Source organism: Salvelinus namaycush, chromosome 3, assembly GCF_016432855.1.
Source record: "Salvelinus namaycush isolate Seneca chromosome 3, SaNama_1.0, whole genome shotgun sequence".
Lineage (NCBI taxonomy): Eukaryota > Metazoa > Chordata > Actinopteri > Salmoniformes > Salmonidae > Salvelinus > Salvelinus namaycush.
Window position 1 is genome coordinate 45,202,655 of NC_052309.1, and position 16,221 is coordinate 45,218,875.

General features: G+C 43.9%; 1 protein-coding gene across 1 annotated transcript in view; it reads right to left on the reverse strand.

Moving 5' to 3' along the window:
- Positions 1 to 16,221, reverse strand: part of LOC120044380 (CAP-Gly domain-containing linker protein 2-like) — a 67,074-nt gene that overhangs the window by 18,962 nt on the left and 31,891 nt on the right. The window contains exons 4-5 of the mRNA XM_038989006.1: positions 15,968 to 16,181; positions 3,115 to 3,312 (exon numbers count right to left, since the gene is read on the reverse strand). Coding sequence (XP_038844934.1) covers positions 3,115 to 3,312; positions 15,968 to 16,181 — 412 coding nt within the window. The remainder of the gene's footprint in view (positions 1 to 3,114; positions 3,313 to 15,967; positions 16,182 to 16,221) is intronic.

Below are 16,221 nucleotides of genomic sequence, written 5' to 3' on the forward strand. Positions count from 1 at the left end.
TTGCGTAAAAAAACATTGTATGTCGCAGTTTCTTTGTCTTTGCAAGGATACAGTCATTGAATTTCAGTTTGTCTATTTCAATTCCCAGATATCTATACGTGGTCACTCTATCGACGGATTCCCAATTGAGTTTCGTATGGGATAGGGCAGTTCCATTCCTTCTAAAATCAATTTCAATCTCTTGTTTTCTTAACGTTTATTTCAAGAAAGTTATCTGCGCACCACTGGACGAATTGCGCACCACTGGATGAATTGCGCACCACTGGACGAATTTGACAGTTTCTCTGTCAAAACCTTGGTCTGGGTGGAAAAACCCACAAGAGCGGTGTCATCTACATATTTAAAGAATGTGTGGGCTGGCTCAGAGGCTTGACCATCGTTCGTTCACAGTGTGTACAGGATCGATGAAAGTACCCAACCTTGTGACGCTCCCGTATTCACCGTTCTAGATGTGGGGATGGCAGAGTTGAACTTCACATGGTGGGTACAATTCACAAGGAAACTGTTGATCCAATTGATCAGTAGAGAGTTGACACCCAAATTCACCAGCTTTTCCACCACTGAAGTCAATGAATACAATTTTCACTAGGCTATTTGCCTCTTCTAAGTGTTCGTATATGATGTTCAGCATGTCCAGTAACGCATCACCAACACGCCTGGAGTCGCGTTATTCAAATTGGTTTGGATCTAGTTGGGATGAGACACTAGAAATAATGTTTTTTTTGTTTTCATAGGTACAGATGTCAGGGCTACAGGACGTAAGTCGTTCTTTTCTTTTGGCCTGTTGTTTTTAGGTACTGGGACAATCAGCAACTTTTTCCATAAGTCTGGAATTATCCCGCTGTCCAGTAACAGCTTCTGGAACGGTAGTGCAAGCTGGTTTGTGCATGCCCAGATTGCCTTCCTGCTGAAGCTGTCTGGGCCATATGATTTTCTTGGGATGACATGTTTAAAGTGTTGCTTGACGTCATCACAGGGATTTGTATATCAACAGCTGGTATGCTGTCTATACTGTCCATGGTCATTTATGCTGCGATGTAAAATCACCCATGTCAAATCTTCAATAGAAACTGTTCAAAACATTTGCAAAGACAAGGTCATTATCGACAGTCATGCAATGTCTCTTTGGTTTGTAACCTGTGATGGTTTGCCAGACTTTCCTACTGTCATTGTCTTTAAAAACGTTGTCTAATTTGTCTTTGTAGGCTGCCTGCCTTGCACTCCTTGTTCTTGCTTTTGAGTCTGCTCTGAACATTTTTCCTTTCCTCTTTACTAGATTAAAAAACATGAGCAGGCGCACACCCAGAAAAAATGTGTTTATCTGGAGGTGCTGACTAACGGCAAATAAACTATAAACTATCAAAATAAAGAAAGTTGCACACTCCATGTATAATCTCCCAGCAATTTAATGGGTATTTACCAACGTTTCGCATCACTGTGCCTTTCTCAGGGTAATATCATGAATACTTGAACCAGGTTATGTAGACAAACAGTGCAATTAGTGCAACCAATGACACTAGTGAGGGGTGTGTCATAATTATTAAGTTCATTAAAATGAATTAATGAAACTGTAAAAAAAAAGGTTTATGGCATATTAAATATATTACGCTATTGTTATCATATAGAAACAATTGAATATTGTACATCATATTAGCATCAACATACATTATTGTTTAATTCAATTTCAAATAATTGTTTCATATTTAATTTCATATTTGTTACATATAATCGTTTGGTTCAACCTTAATGTATAATGAGCATCATCAACAGGTGGAACATATTTGGTGTACGCTAATAAGCTGTAGAAAGAATATATCAATTTATAAGACTTGTTCATAAAATAAAGATTTGTTCATAAGAAGGGCATGAGATCAAAGTCAATATTCAGACCACTAGGGGTCAATGTTTTAGATATGATATCCAGTAAGCCTCCCTTTGCAGTAGTAGGATTTTGATGTTACCTCCTTTACTGCCACATGATTTAAACACTTGTTTTTTTCTGGTTGAGGAGCTCTTTAAAATCCCGAGTCACTGTCACGACCGTCGTATGAATAATTTGACCAAGGCGCAGCGTGTGTAGAGTTCCACATTTTAATGATAGTGAAACTTCGAAAACAACAAAGATATAACAATCGTGAAATACGCAGCACATATAGGCACTCATACAAAACAATATCCCCGATAGCAGGTGGGAAAAAGGACACACAAAATATGATCCCCAATTAGAGGTAACGATTATCAGCTGCCTCCAATTGGGAACCATTCACACACAGCAACATAGAAATATAATACCTAGAACCCCCCTAGTCACGCCCTGACCTATTACACCATAGAGAACCCCGAGGGCTCTCTAGGGTCAGGGCGTGACAGTCAACGTGGGTGACTGTTTTATCGTGAAGACAAGCTTTGTCTGGCATGCATTTAGGAACTTTCTAGTGAAATAAATGCTAGCTTATTTCCTGGCTGTGTGCCTTTGACAATATGGTTGGAGACATAAATGGTAGGTATGGCTAGCCAAAGGCCAAGACCCTCTCTGTTTCCGCTATAAATGCTGATTGGTTGAGAGTGCTGGACTTGCTTTCCTTGGCCACGTTAGTTTTGCATCACCAGTGCCCTGGGTGGGCGTATTTTGCATATTATTCCATTGCTCCGTAAATGAAATCTCCACCCAAACAGAGCACCGGGTAATGCAAAAACTAGCGTGCACCTTATCTAGAAAAGAGAGATAACCATGGGAGATAACATTCAGCTTTGAATGGCTTTATGAATTTGAGGCTCAGCATGAGATTCTGATTCGTCAGAAGTAGCTGACTGACTGATTTGTTTATGAATGATGCACATCTCCAGGCGAACCAAAGCGCATTAGAGATGTTTTTTTTTTACAGTTTAGTACCGCGTTGAGTCCAGTAAGCCAGTCCCTCCAGGGTTCTGCGATAGAATCTTTTTTTGCAAAATCAATAATTATTGTGAATTTGACCAATCACCTCACTGTTTCAGCATAAAACAGTGAAATCATCGCGATATTATCGCATAAAACTGACCAACGCAGTACAAAAAGAGGGCTTGCAATTTCATGGCATGATGACAAAAACTGCCACTCAGGTTACTGCCTACCTGCAGGTGCTGGGCCTTGAGGACACTGAGCTCCTTCTCCACCTCACAGATGTGGCTGGTGGCTTTGGCCACCTCGGCCCGCTCCAGGTCCCTCTCGGCCAGCAGCTGCTCGATGTGCTGCTGTTTCTCTTTCAGTGCCTCCTGCAGCGCTGTAGTGCCTGAAATTTTGCGGGCATAGCGCGACGACGTCTCTGTGAGCTATGGAGGGGGAGGGGAGGTTGTGTAGGGGGTAGGGTGGTTGGATATGGGAGGAATAGGGGGAGAGAAGGGGGGGGGGTGAGAGAAACAAATAAGATTAGAGGAAATTTGTCTTGCAGCATTGCACTTTTTTTTATACACACTCAATTTAAAAATGCAAGAAAAAGAAAGGGGATTTCATGAAATATTTCTATGCTGCATGAAATAAGGGGCTTTCATGATATTAGAATTATTATTATTGAGGACATTTGTCTGGGAGCTTTAGAAAAAAAAATTAGGAGCAAACTAAAGATACTTTTGGTAATGTAGTGTATGTTGACACCTGCTCTTCGAACATCTCATTCCAAAATCATAGGCATTAATATGGAGTTGGTCCCCCCCCTTTGCTGCTATAATAGCCTCCACTCTTCTGGGAAGACTTTCCACTAGATGTTGGAACATTGCTGCAGGGACTTGCTTCCATTCAGCCACAAGAGCATTAAGGAGGTCGGGCACTGATGTTGGGTGATTAGGCCTGGCTTGCAGTCGGCGTTCCAATTCATCCCAAAGGTGTTCGATGGGGTTGAGGTCAGGGTTCTGTTCTTCAGCACTCAGCGGTCCCGCTCTGTGAGCTTGTGTGGCCTACCACTTCGTGGCTGATCAGTTGTTGCTCCTAGGCGTTTCCACTTCACAATAACAGCAAAAACAGCACTTGGTCGGGGTAGCTCTAGCAGAGCAGAAATTTGACAAACTGACTTCTTGGAAAGGTGCACGTCTTCCACGTTGAAAGTCACTGAGGTCTTCAGTAAGGCCATTCAACTGTGAATGTTTGTCTATGGAGATTACATGGTTGTGTGCTCGATTTTTATACACCTGTCAGCAATGGGTGTGGCAGAAATAGCAGAATATACTAATTTGAAGGGGTGTCCACATACTTTTGTATATACCGGATATAAATTCAGACATCTGAACAACAGGCCTAGACCAAGGGTGGGCAACATACGACCCCCGTGCCGGATCCGGCCCAAGAGCTGTTCAAATGGTGGGTGCTGTGGATGTGATGGATTCCTTTTTATAAATTTTTAAAAAGATTACATGATTATTTTGGATAAAAATTACACTTCAAGGTCTTAAACTAGATAGAAAGTATGCAGACATGATAATACATATTTTTTTCTGACCCCCGAATTACTTTTGATAAACAAATCCGTTCAAAGAAAATTTGTGACGCCCACCATTGAATTTGTAAGTCCCGATACGGCCCTCAAACCAAAATTGCCTACCTCTGGCCTGATTTGAACAGATCTGAATTGTGATCAAAATAGTAGAGCCAAACTGGGTCACCCAGACGCATGCATGCTTGTGCGCATGCACAGACACACACACCTGAGGGAACGAGAGGCCTAGTGACAGTGTGACTACGGCATACTATTTGATGACAATATGCACTTATTTATTTTAAGTCTTTATAAAGACGTCATCAGTGTACAAGAAAAAACAAATGGGTATCTCACAACAGAACACTTAAACTGGAATGACACTCAGTCACGGTTGCACACGGTGTGGGCTGGCCCGTGTCGGGCTTGGTGTGGTCTGGCCCGTGTCGGGCTTGGTGTGGACCGGCCCATGTCGGGTTTGGTGTGGGCTGGCCTGTGTTTGTGATGTGGTGAGGTTGGTCCCAGGTGCAGAGAAGAGACCAGACAAGGAATCAGTGGTTAAGGATAAATATAAATACTTTACTGAGAAACGGTAGCAGCAGGATCACAGTACACTAGAAAAAAAAACAGTAAGTCTCGAAAACGCACTCAGGAAACGAACACACATGGTAAACAATTTAAGCTTCTGCAAAGGACAACAGTTCGGTGAACCCGAACTGACACTCGAACGGTGACAGTCCAGTGGACGAGTTCGCCAGTGTGTTGTGAGCATACTTTGCCCAGATGAGGAACTTGATCCAGTTGCTGGCCTGGGTGGAGACGAAACAGCAGAGGAACTTCTCCAACTCCTGGTTGGCCCGCTCCCATTAGACTGTGGGTGGAACCCAGAAGAAAGACTCACCAACGCCCCCAACAGGGAGCAGAAGGCTTTCAATACCGTGCGACAAACTGGGGCCCACGATCCGAGACAATGTCCTGGGAAAGTCTGTGTAGTTGAAAGACATGGGTAATCATGAGATCAGCGGTCTCCTTCACTGAGGGCAACTTGGGTAAGGTGATGAAATGGACAGCCTTGGAAAACTGATCGACAACCACCAGGATAGTGGTAAGCCCTTTGGATGGGGGTGACTCTGTGATAAAGTCTACGGACAGGTGGGACCAGGACCGGCTGGGGATGGGCAGAGGTTGGAGCAACCCAGTTGGTCGCTGTCGTGAGGACTTGCTTTGGGCACAAGTGGAGCAGGCCGTAACGAAGGATCTCACATCCTCAATCATGTTGGGCCACCAGAATCTCCCCCTCAGGAACTCCAGTGTCCGATTAACCCTTGGATGCCCAGTTAATTTCAGAGGAGTGTCCCCATTGTAGTACCCGGGAACGGGCTGATCGCAGAACATAAAGTCTGTAGTGGGACCCAGCCGGGGTCAGGTTCTCGGGTCTGGGCTTGTCGGACAGTGGTATCAATACTCCATATCATGGGGGCCACATTGCGGGAGCTGGGGATGAGAGTCCCTCTCCTCGGAGTCCCTCTCCTCATTAGAGACATTTTGTTGGCGGGACAGGGCGTCTGCTTTCTGATTATTTTATCCCGAGCGATAGGCTAGTGCGAAGTTGAACCTGTTAAAGAACAGAGTCCACCTAGCCTGGCAAGCGTTCAACCTCTTGGCTTCTTGAATGGAGACCAAGTTCTTATGGTCCGTCCAGATCACAAAAGGATGAGGTGCCCCTCCAACCAGTGTCTCCACCCCTCAAGGGCACACTTAACTGCCAAGAGCGCCCGGTTGTCTACATCGTAGTTGCGTTCCACTGACGAGAACCGCTTGGAGAGATAGGCACATGGGTGCAGGTTCTTGTCCCCCTCGTTCCGCTGTAAAAGGATCGCCCCTGCTCCGGTGTCTGAGGCATCCACCTCTACCACAAAGAGACGGGTAGGGATGGGTAGGATCAGGATGGACAAGGATGGGTCTGGAGATTAAACATCCCTTAAGCTCCCCGAATGCCCTGTCAGCCTCGCGGGTCCAGCAAGAATGGGCCTGGGACATGCGGGTTAGGGCCATGAGGCGCTTCCCTGCACCAAAGTTGCATATAAAACGTCAAAACGTCCGTTAAACCACTGGACTTGTTTAAGTGAGGTGGGACGGGGACCAGTCTGTGACCGCCCTCACCTTTACGGGGTCAATTTGGATGCCGGCGGGAGAGATAATGTGGCCCAGGAAAGAAGCTTGGGATATATGGAACTCACACTAATCTTGATGTATAGTTGACTCTGCAGGAGGCATCTCAGGACTTGGCGGACGTGCAGGATGTGTTCCGGAAGGGTCTTGGAGAAGATCAGGATGTCGTCGAGATAAACAAAGATAAACTGATTCAACATATCCCTAAGCGTGTCATTGACCAATGCTTAGAAGACTGCCGGTGAGTTTTGTAATCCCGAAGGCCATGACTAAATACTCATAGTGGCCACTCGGGGTGTTAAAAGCAGTCTTCCATTCATCTCGCTCCCTGATTCTCACCAGATTGTAAGCGTTGCGGAGGTCCAGTTTGGGGAAGAATTGGGCCCTATGGGCAAACTCCAAGACGGAGGTAGGGGGTAACGACATCAGAGGTAGGGGGTAACGATTCTTAATTGTAATCCTGTTCAGCCCTCTGTAATTGATGCAGGGACGCAGACCTCCATCCATTTTTCCCACAAAGAAGAAGCCTGCACAAGCTGGGGATGTAAAGGAGTGAATAAAACCTGCCTCCAGTAACTCCCGGATGTAATTGTCCATGACTGCTGCTTCAGGGATCAAGAGGGAGTACAGACGGCCCCGGAGAGGGGTGGAGCCGTGTAGGAGTTCTATGGCGCAGTAGTATGGACGATGAGGGTGGGTGGCGGATTGCCTCTCACTGAAGGCCTCCCGGAGGTCAAAGTACTCAGGAGGGAGAGCGGAAAAGTCTTGGTCTTCAGTGGATGCCGGGGAACACAGCAAAGCACTTGGTGGGGGTCTTAGGCATTTAGTCTGGAAGTTCTTACCTCAGTCTAGTAGGTGTCCTGTGGACCAGGAGAATAGTGGGTTGTAGCACTAGCCCGGGGTACCCTAGGATAAGGTGGTTCTCGGGAGCAGTGATCAAAATAAAACTCAGAGTATCTGAGTGGTTCATCCCAACCTGCAGTAGAATGAGCTTGGTCTGATATTCCACCTGGCCGGAGCCGATGGTGCGTCCTTCGAGGGCTTGAACCTGCAGAGGAATGGGACATTTCACACAGGGGATTTGCAATTCTCTGGTGACGTCTTGGTCAATGAAATGATCCGCGGCCACAGAGTCTGCGAAGGCTTGAATGTGGTGCTGACGGTTGTCCCAATGGAGGGTTGCGGGTATTGTCAGACGGTGACTGGGTAGCTGGGGTGTAACTGCACAGCTCGTCAGGGTCTCCCCTTGTCCTGGCGAGCCTGGTGTTTCCCGTCAACTCTGGGCATGTAGAACGGAGATGGCCGAGACCTCCGCAGTAGAGCTGCGCCTGTCACATTCCTGCGGGCTCAGACGTGTGCGTCCCAGCTGCCTGGGCTCCTTAATGCTGGGCTCGGGGGGGCTTGGGGTGCTCCGGAAACCGGTGGTGGTGTCAAAGGCGAAGTCAGCCACTGGTCTGGCCCCTTGGCGGAGGTAGAACAGTTGGCTTGCCGCTTCTCGTCTGCCGACTGGGTGGTTGAAGACTCGTCGCAGCTTGGCAGTGAAGGCTAATGTGGAGCTGCAGGATGGTGGCTGCTGTTCTCACACCACCATTGCCCAAGCCAGGGCCTTGCCCGAGAGTAGAGAGATGATGTAGGCTATCATGGCCTGATTGGTGTGGAACGAGGAGGACTGTAGCTCGAACACCAGAGCGCACTGAGTGAGGAACCCCTTGCATCCTCCCGGGTGGCCGTCGTACTGCTCGGGGGCTGGGATCTTGGGTTCCCGGTACAGCTTCCCTGGAGGAACTATGGCGACGCCTGTAGCACTGGGCGATGAGACTTGGGCATTGGCTCCTCCTGGGTTGGGCCGTGGTTGGACAAAATCGGTAAGTGCCCAGAGGGTCTCTGATATTTGGGAGAGTTGTTCTTGCTGCCGCACCAGTAGTTCTCCTTGGTGGGTTATAGCATTCTGGATCTGGGTGATCTCTGCTGGGTCCATGCTGAGGCAGAAGCTTGCTGTGACATAGTGAGGTTGGACCCAGGTGCAGAGAAGAGGCCAGATGCAGAATCAGCGGTTAAAGGGTAAACATGAATACTTTTGGATCAAAGTACACTAGAAAAACAACAAATACTAAGTCTCGAAAACTCACTCAGGAAACGACCGCACACGGTATACAATTCAAGCTTCTACAACAGAAAACACACCCCTTTTAATAGGGAAATCATAACGAGTAAATAGGACACAGCTGAGTGTTGTTAATGTCTCTAGGACGGTATCTGCCGCCCTCTCGTGACAGGTGGAACCATGACAGTGTTGGGCTTGATGTGGGCTGGCCCGTGTCGGGCTTGGTGTGGGCTGGCCCATGTCGGGCGAGCCCGTGTTGGGCTAGTGTAGGCTAGCCTGTGTTGGCTTGGTGTGGGCTAGCCCGTGCTCACCTTGGCCACCGAATACCCACATGGGGCCAATGGGGTCATGTTTTCTGGGTATATACAGTATGTCTGTACTTAAGCCCTACTGCCAGCACCAAGATGGCCACCTGATGTGCAAGAATGTGATAATTAGGGCGTCCTAATGCTGGCTGAGGTTAATTAACCTAATGTGACATACACAGACAGACATTTCCATCAATACTGATAATATATCAATACTATCTTTAAACAAATATTGCATATTTATGTGCTATGATAATCAGTAATTGTGTCCCCAACGTGTTGTAACTATTCTATGTAATGTCAATATTGTGTTTGTGTGTGATTTGTCTCTAAAATGTTTATATTGTGCCAAATACAGTGTATGTGTCCTGTCTCATGTACAGTGGCTTGCAAAAGTATTTACCCCCTTGGCATTTTTCCTATTTTGTTGCCTTACAACCTGGAATTAAAATAGATTTTTGGGGGGTTTGTATCATTTGATTTACACACCATGCCTACCACTTTGAAGATGCTAAATCTTTTTTATTGCGAAACAAACAAGAAATAAGACAAAAAAACATCAAACTTGAACATGCATAACTATTCACCTCCCCAAAATCAATACTTTGTAAAGCCATCTTTCTCAGCAATTACAGCTGCAAGTCTCTTGGGGTATGTCTCTATACGCTTGGCACATCTAGCCACTGGGATTTTTGCCCATTCTTCAAGGCAAAACTGTTCCAGCTCCTTCAAGTTGGATAGGTTCCGCTGGTGTACAGCAATCTTTAAGTCATACCACAGATTCTCAATTGGATTGAGGTCTGGGCTTTGACTAGGCCATTCCAAGACATTTAAATGTTTCCCCTTAAACCACTCGAGTGTTGCTTTAGCAGTATGCTTAGGGTCATTGTCCTGCTGGAAGGTGAACCTCAGTCCCAGTCTCAAATCTCTTGAAGACTGAAACAGGTTTCCCTCAAGAATTTCCCTGTATTTAGCGCCATCCATCATTCCTTCAATTCTGACCAGTTTCCCAGTCCCTGCCGATGAAAAACATCCCCACAGCATGATGCTGCCACCACCATGCTTCACTGTGGGGCTGGTGTTCTCGAGGTGATGAGAGGTTTGTGCCAGACATAGTGTTTTCATTGATGGCCAAAAATCAAAATTTTTGTCTCATCTAACCAGAGTACCTTCTTCCATATGTTTGGGGAGTCTCCCACATGCCTTTTGGCGAACACCAAACGGGTTTGCTTATTTTTTTCTTTAAGAAATGCCTTTTTTCTGGCCACTCTTCCATAAAGCCCAGCTCTGTGGAGTGTATGGCTTAAAGTGGTCCTATGGATAGATACTCCAATCTCCGCTGTGGAGCTGAGGGTTATCTTTGGTCTCTTTGTTGCCTCTCTCTTTGTTGCCTGGTGGGCGGCCCTCTCTTGGCAGGTTTGTTGTGGTGCCATATTCTTTCCATTTTTTAATAATGGATTTAATGGTGCTCCGTGGGATGTTAAAAGTTTCGGATATTTTTTTATAACCCAACCCTGATCTGTACTTCTCCACAACTTTGTCCCTGACCTGTTTGGAAAGCTCCTTGTTCTTCATGGTGCCGCTTGCTTGGTGGTGCCCCTTGCTTAGTGGTGTTGCAGACTCTGGGGCCTTTCAGAACAGGTGTATATATACTGAGATCATGTGACAGATAAATAAAGTCCACCTGTGTGCAATCTAACTAATTATGTGACTTCTGAAGGTAATTGGAAGCACCAGATCTAATTTAGGAGCTTCATAGCAAAGGGGTGAATACAATGCACGCACCACTTTTCCGTTTTTGTATTTGTTTTATTTTTTGAAACAAGTAATTTTTTTCATTTCACTTCACCAATTTGGACTATTTTGTGTATGTCCATTACATGAAATCCAAATAAAATTCAATTTAAAATACAGGTTGTAATGCAACAAAATAGGAAAAATGCCAAGGGGGTTGAATACTTTTGCAAGGCACTGTATTGCATGTCTTCTCTGTCTCCCTCTCTTAATCTTTCTCCCAACCTCTGTCTAATTTCTCTCTCTCTCCATCTCTTGCTCTCTATCTATTGCATGTCTTCTTTGTCTCCCTCTCTGTCCTCTCTTAATCTCTCTCTCATCCTCTGTCTCATGTCTGTCTCTCTCCATCTCTTGCTCTCTGTCAGTCTCATCTTTCAGTCTGCTTGTGTCTGTCAGAAGGTCTGCAAAAATGTCTATATTGCAACTAAACGCTTTGGGAGCATTATACCAGTGTACAGATTTACTTTTTGTTTTTCGTTGTCCTCTCTGATCCAGCACCTGGGGCACGTTTTAAATTGATGTGTGCATACCGCTCAATTATTTATATCTAATTTATATATATATATATATCTGAAGGTCTGCAAAAATGTGTATAATGCAACTAAATGCTTTGGGAGCATTATACCAGTGTACAGATTTACTTTTTGTTTTACGTTGTCCTCACTGATCCAGCACCTGGGACAAGTTTTTGTGCGTGCATACCGCTCAATTAATTTCTATCTACACTAGATGACTAACAGAGGGCGCTGTTTTGAAACCACCACGCCTCCATCTTGCCACTCACCCACCGTTGTAAAAAATATTTTGAAAGCCATAGAAATGCATTTAATGTCTACATTTGTTTTTGACACATTTATTACATACAGACATCTTAATGCATATTTTAAATTATATTATGTGAGCTAAACATAAAAAAATGAAATAATATATAAAACCCTTTTCCAAGTATACGTTTTGGAAAGTACTAATGTTACTGTCCCCAATACAACAAAGCAATACTTAAATACATGTAATTTTGTCCTTTAATTGAAATACTGTAGAATTCCATTAATTCCTACAGAGCCTCACAGTGAAGGTTTCATAATACCCATAAAACCTAGAGATTAAACAGGGAAATGGCTTCAATCGTTTTTCCACCATTCATTTTTCCCATAGGGAAAACATAAAAAAAAACATAAAATAAGGGCTGTGTTTCATGTAGGCTTACCCTGGTGTGACGTTTTGAGAACCATGTAAATCTCTCGGACAAGGTGACTTTTATCAACATATTCAGCTCAATTTACTCTCAGATTCCAAAAATGCTAATTAGCATCAAAATAGACATCATGCAAAACTAAAAATCCCTGCAAGCTCCTGCACTTCATCTCTAGCTGACACTTTTGCTAACAGGTATTGTATAAATTGTTTAACTTGCACAAGATAGATCACGGAATTGTCCTTTTAAAGAAATGTAGCAAATTTAATCATTATTACATTTAGCTAACATTAGACAGTTAATCCAGAGATTCTTACCTTTGTCTCGATTTGTCAGTCTCGTCCAGATCATCATGGCATTTGTAGTTCTTTATGATAGCCACATTAGCAGCTAAATACAAGTGAATATATTGATAAAGTCACCTCTATACCCAACACATACAATTATCTGTAAGGTCCCTCAGTCGAGCAGTGAATTTCAAACACAGATTCAACCACAAAGACCAGGGAGGTTTTCCAAAGCCTCGCAAAGAAGGAAACCTATAAGTAGTAAAAATAAAAAAGCAGACATTGAATATCCCTTTGTGCATGGTGAAGTTATCAATTACACTTTGGATGGTGTATCAATACACCCAGTCACTACAAAGATACAGGCATCCTTCCTTACTCAGTTGCCTCAATGAGGCCAATGGTGACTATAAAATAGTTATAGAGTTTTAATTTTACTTTATTTTATTTAACCCTTATTTTACCAGGTAAGTTGACTGAGAACACATTCTCATTTACAGCAATGACCCAGGTAATAGTTACAGGGGAGAGGAGGGGGATGAATGAGCTAATTGAAAGCTGAGGATGATTAGGTGGCAATGATGGTATGAGGACCAGATTGGGAATTTAGCCAGGACATTCGGGTTAACGCCCCTACTCTTACGATAAGTGCCATGGGATCTTTAGTGACCACAGAGAGTCAGGACACATGTTTAACGTCTCATCCGAAAGACAGCCCTCTATGTTCCCAATCACTGCCCTGGGGCATTGGGACATTTTCTTAGACCAGAGGAAAAAGTGCCCCCTTACGGGCACTCCAACACCACTTCCAGCAGCATGAGGACCAACCAGGACCAACCCTGCTTAGCTTCAGAGGCAAGCCAGCAGTGGCTGTAATAGGGGAAAACTGAGGCTGGATCAACAACATTGTATTTACTCCACAATACTGACCTAATTGACAGTGAAAAGAAGAAACCTGTACAATATACAGGTAAAGTCGGAAGTTTACATACACCTTAGCCAAATACATTTAAACTCAGTTTTCACAATTCTTGACATTTAATCCTAGTAAAAATTCCCTGTCTTAGGTCAGTTAGGATCACCACTTTATTTTAAGAATGTGAAATGTCAGAATAATAGTAGAGAGAATGATTTATTTCAACCTTTTATTTCTTTCATCACATTCCCAGTGGGTCAGAAGTTTACATACACTCAATTAGTATTTGGTAGCATTGCCTTTAAATTGTTTAACTTGGGTCAAACGTTTCGGGTAGCCTTCCACAAGCTTCCCACAATAAGTTGGGTGAATTTTGGCCCATTCCTCCTGACAGCTGGTGTAACTGAGTCAGGTTTGTAGGCCTCCTTGCTCGCACACACCTTTTCAATTCTGCGCACAAATGTTCTTTAGGATTGATGTCAGGGCTTTGTGATGGCCACTCCAATACCTTGACTTTGTTGTCCTTAAGCCATTTTGCCACAACTGTGGAAGTATGCTTGGGGTCAATGTCCATTTGGAAGACCCATTTGCTTTAACTTCCTGACTGATGTCCTGAGAAGTTGCTTCAATATATCCACATAATTTTCCTGCCTCATGATGCCAACTATTTTGTGAAGTGCACCAGTCCTCCGTGCTTCATGGTTGGGATGGTGTTCTTCGGCTTGCAAGCCTCCCCCTTTTTCCTCCAAACATAACCATGGTCATTATGGCCAAACAGTTCTATTTTTGTTTCATCAGACGAGAGGACATTTCTCCAAAAAGTATGATCTTTGTCCCCATGTGCAGTTGCAAACCGTAGTCTGGCTTTTTTATGGCGGTTTGGAGCAGTGGCTTCTTCCTTGCTGAGCGGCCTTTCAGGTTATGTTGATATAAGACTCGTTTTACTGTGGATATAGATACTTTGTACCTGTTTCCTCCAGCATCTTCACAAGGTCCTTTGCTGTTGTTCTGGGATTGATTTGCACTTTTCGCACCAAAGTACGTTCATCTCTAGGAGACAGAACGCGCCTCCTTCCTGAGCTGTATGACGGCTGCATGGTCCCATGGTGTTTATGCTTGCTTACTATTGTTTGTACAGATGAACGTGGTACCTTCAGGCGTTTGGAAATTGCTCCCAAGGATGAACCAGACTTGTGGAGGTCTACAATTTTTTTCTGAGGTCTTGGTTGATTTCTTTTGATTTTCCCATGATGTCAAGCAAAGAGGCAATGATTGAAAAAGAAAAGGAGAGCCGCACACTCTAGGAGCTCAGATGATAATATCCAACGTTTCGACAGACAGATTTTTACATCCACAGGTACATCTCCAATTGACTCAAATGATGTCAATTAGCCTATCATAAGCTTCTAAAGCCATGACATAATTTTCTGTAATTTTCCAAGCTGTTTAAAGACATAGTCAACTTAGTGTATGTAAACTTCTGACCCACTGGAATTGTGATACAGTGAATTATAAGTGAAATAATCTGTCTGTAAACAATTGTTGGAAAAATGACTTGTGTCATGCACAAAGTAGATGTCCTAACCGACTTGCCAAAACTATAGTTTGTTAACAAGAAATGTGTGGAGTGGTTGAAAAATGAGTTTTAATGACTCCAACCTAAGTGTATGTAAACTTCCGACTTCAACTGTAAAAATATTCCAAAACATGCGCCCTGTTTGCAACAAGGAACTAAAGTAATACTGCAAAAAATGTGGCAAAGCAATTCACTTTTTTTCCTGAATACAAAGTTTTATGTTTGGAGCAAATCCAATACAACACATTACTGAGTACTAATCTTCATATTTTCAAGCGTAGTGGTGGCTGCATCATGTTATGGGTATGCTTGTAATCGTTAAGGACTGGGGAGTTCTTCAGGATAAAAAATAAACAGAGTGGTGCTAAGTACAGGCAAAATCATAGAGGAAAAGCTGGTTCAGTCTGCTTTCCACTAAACACTGAGAGATTAATTCACCTTTCTGCAGGACAATAACCTAAAATACAAGGCCAAATATACACTGGAGTTGCTTACCAAGAAGACAGTGAATGTTCTGGAGTGGCTGAGTTAGTTTTGACTAAAATCTACTTGAAAATCTATGGCAAGACCTGAAAATGGTTGTATAGCAATGATTGAAAAAGAAAAGGAGAGCCGCACACTCTAGGAGCTCAGATGCAATAATTTAATAACCTAATATCCAACGTTTCGACAGACAAGCTGTCTTCATTATACCCTGATGAAGACAGCTTGTCTGTCAAAACGTTTGATATTAGACACAGCTTGAAGAATTTAAAAAATAATAATGGGCAAATGTTGCACAATCCAGGCATGGAAAGCTCTTAGAGACTTACCCAGAAAGACTCACAGATGTAATCACTGCCAAAGGTGCTTCTACAAAGTATTGACTCAAGGGTGTGAATACTTATGTAAATGAGATATTTCTGTATTTCATTTTCAAAACATTTGCAATAAGTTCTAAAGACATGTTTTCACTTTTTTATCATTGTGGGTATTATGTGTAGATGGGTGAGATAAAAATATATATGTAATCCTTTTTGAATTCAGGCTGTAATGCAATAAAGTCAAGGGGTATGACTACTTTCTGAAGGCACTTTACATGAATGATACCACCCCATTAGACTGGCAGTTATAGTCATGAAAATACATTGGTTTGTTTATGTCTATGCATGCATGTGTATCTCTCACCAGGCCAGTGCGACTGGGCCGCCCGCCCACCGAGGAAGCCACAGAGCTAACAGAGCTGATGGACGAGCTGCTGGGGCTGTGGGCCAAGGATGACACCCCCATGGCCATGCGCTTGCTCTTCTTGGCCTTGGCCGGGCTGGTGGAGGGGAAACCGATACGGATCACCTTGTGGATGGGTGCGAACAGTCCAAACCTGGGCGGACACTGGAAGTACCTGGGTCAGAGGTAGAGAATGATCGAAATGGGGTTTTAAG